The following is a 607-nucleotide window of genomic DNA, read 5'->3' on the forward strand; positions in this document are numbered from 1 at the left end:
TCTTTCAAAGCCTTCTTGCCTTGAGACTTGCCCTTGGATGACGAAGGACCAACTCCATCATCCTCAAGAAAATGCTGCTTCTTCAGCAACCATCTTTCTTTCTGCTTAGACAACTCGTCGAAAGACTTGTCATCACCAGCAGCAATAGCGGCCTTCATCTGTCGGTCGCACTTATCAGCTTCTTGCTGACAATAAGAACGCATAACATAGTTAGGCGTGTTTGGGCCAATCTTGCCCGAAGAAATTTCTGAACCAAGAGGCTCATACTCTTTTGCACGATCTTCTTCAATGACCATGTCTTCGTCCGATACTGATTCAGCATACTTTTGTAAGCTATCCTCATCATCGTCCTTGCTCTTCTCCTTCTCTTTAGGATCAGAGTCGATTTCCATGGCGTCAGCGTTTCCATCATCAAGATCCTTAATGACTTCTTCACCGCGCTTAGGAGCGTCATTGGCTTTGCTACCTCTGGTGGTAGACTCGCCTTCAGACTTCTTAGTTGTTTGTTTTTGGATAGGATTGGGTGACATGTTTGTTGATAGGTGTTTGTTTGCAAAATTCAAAGAAAAAAATGTGATGTATGTATATCAAATGTAACGAGAAAGTC

At 43.2% G+C, this 607-nt stretch overlaps 1 protein-coding gene across 1 annotated transcript; it reads right to left on the reverse strand.

The window, feature by feature from the left end:
• Nucleotides 1-530, reverse strand: O0I10_013366 (uncharacterized protein; the record flags this gene model as incomplete). Its single annotated transcript, XM_058493127.1, has 1 exon — nt 1-530. A coding segment is annotated over one exon (530 nt), but the record flags the coding sequence as incomplete, so codon positions are not given.
• Between the last annotated feature and the right edge of the window lie 77 nt (nt 531-607).

This window comes from Lichtheimia ornata, assembly GCF_029851405.1.
Source record: "Lichtheimia ornata isolate CBS 291.66 chromosome Unknown scaffold00613, whole genome shotgun sequence".
Classification (NCBI taxonomy): domain Eukaryota; kingdom Fungi; phylum Mucoromycota; class Mucoromycetes; order Mucorales; family Lichtheimiaceae; genus Lichtheimia; species Lichtheimia ornata.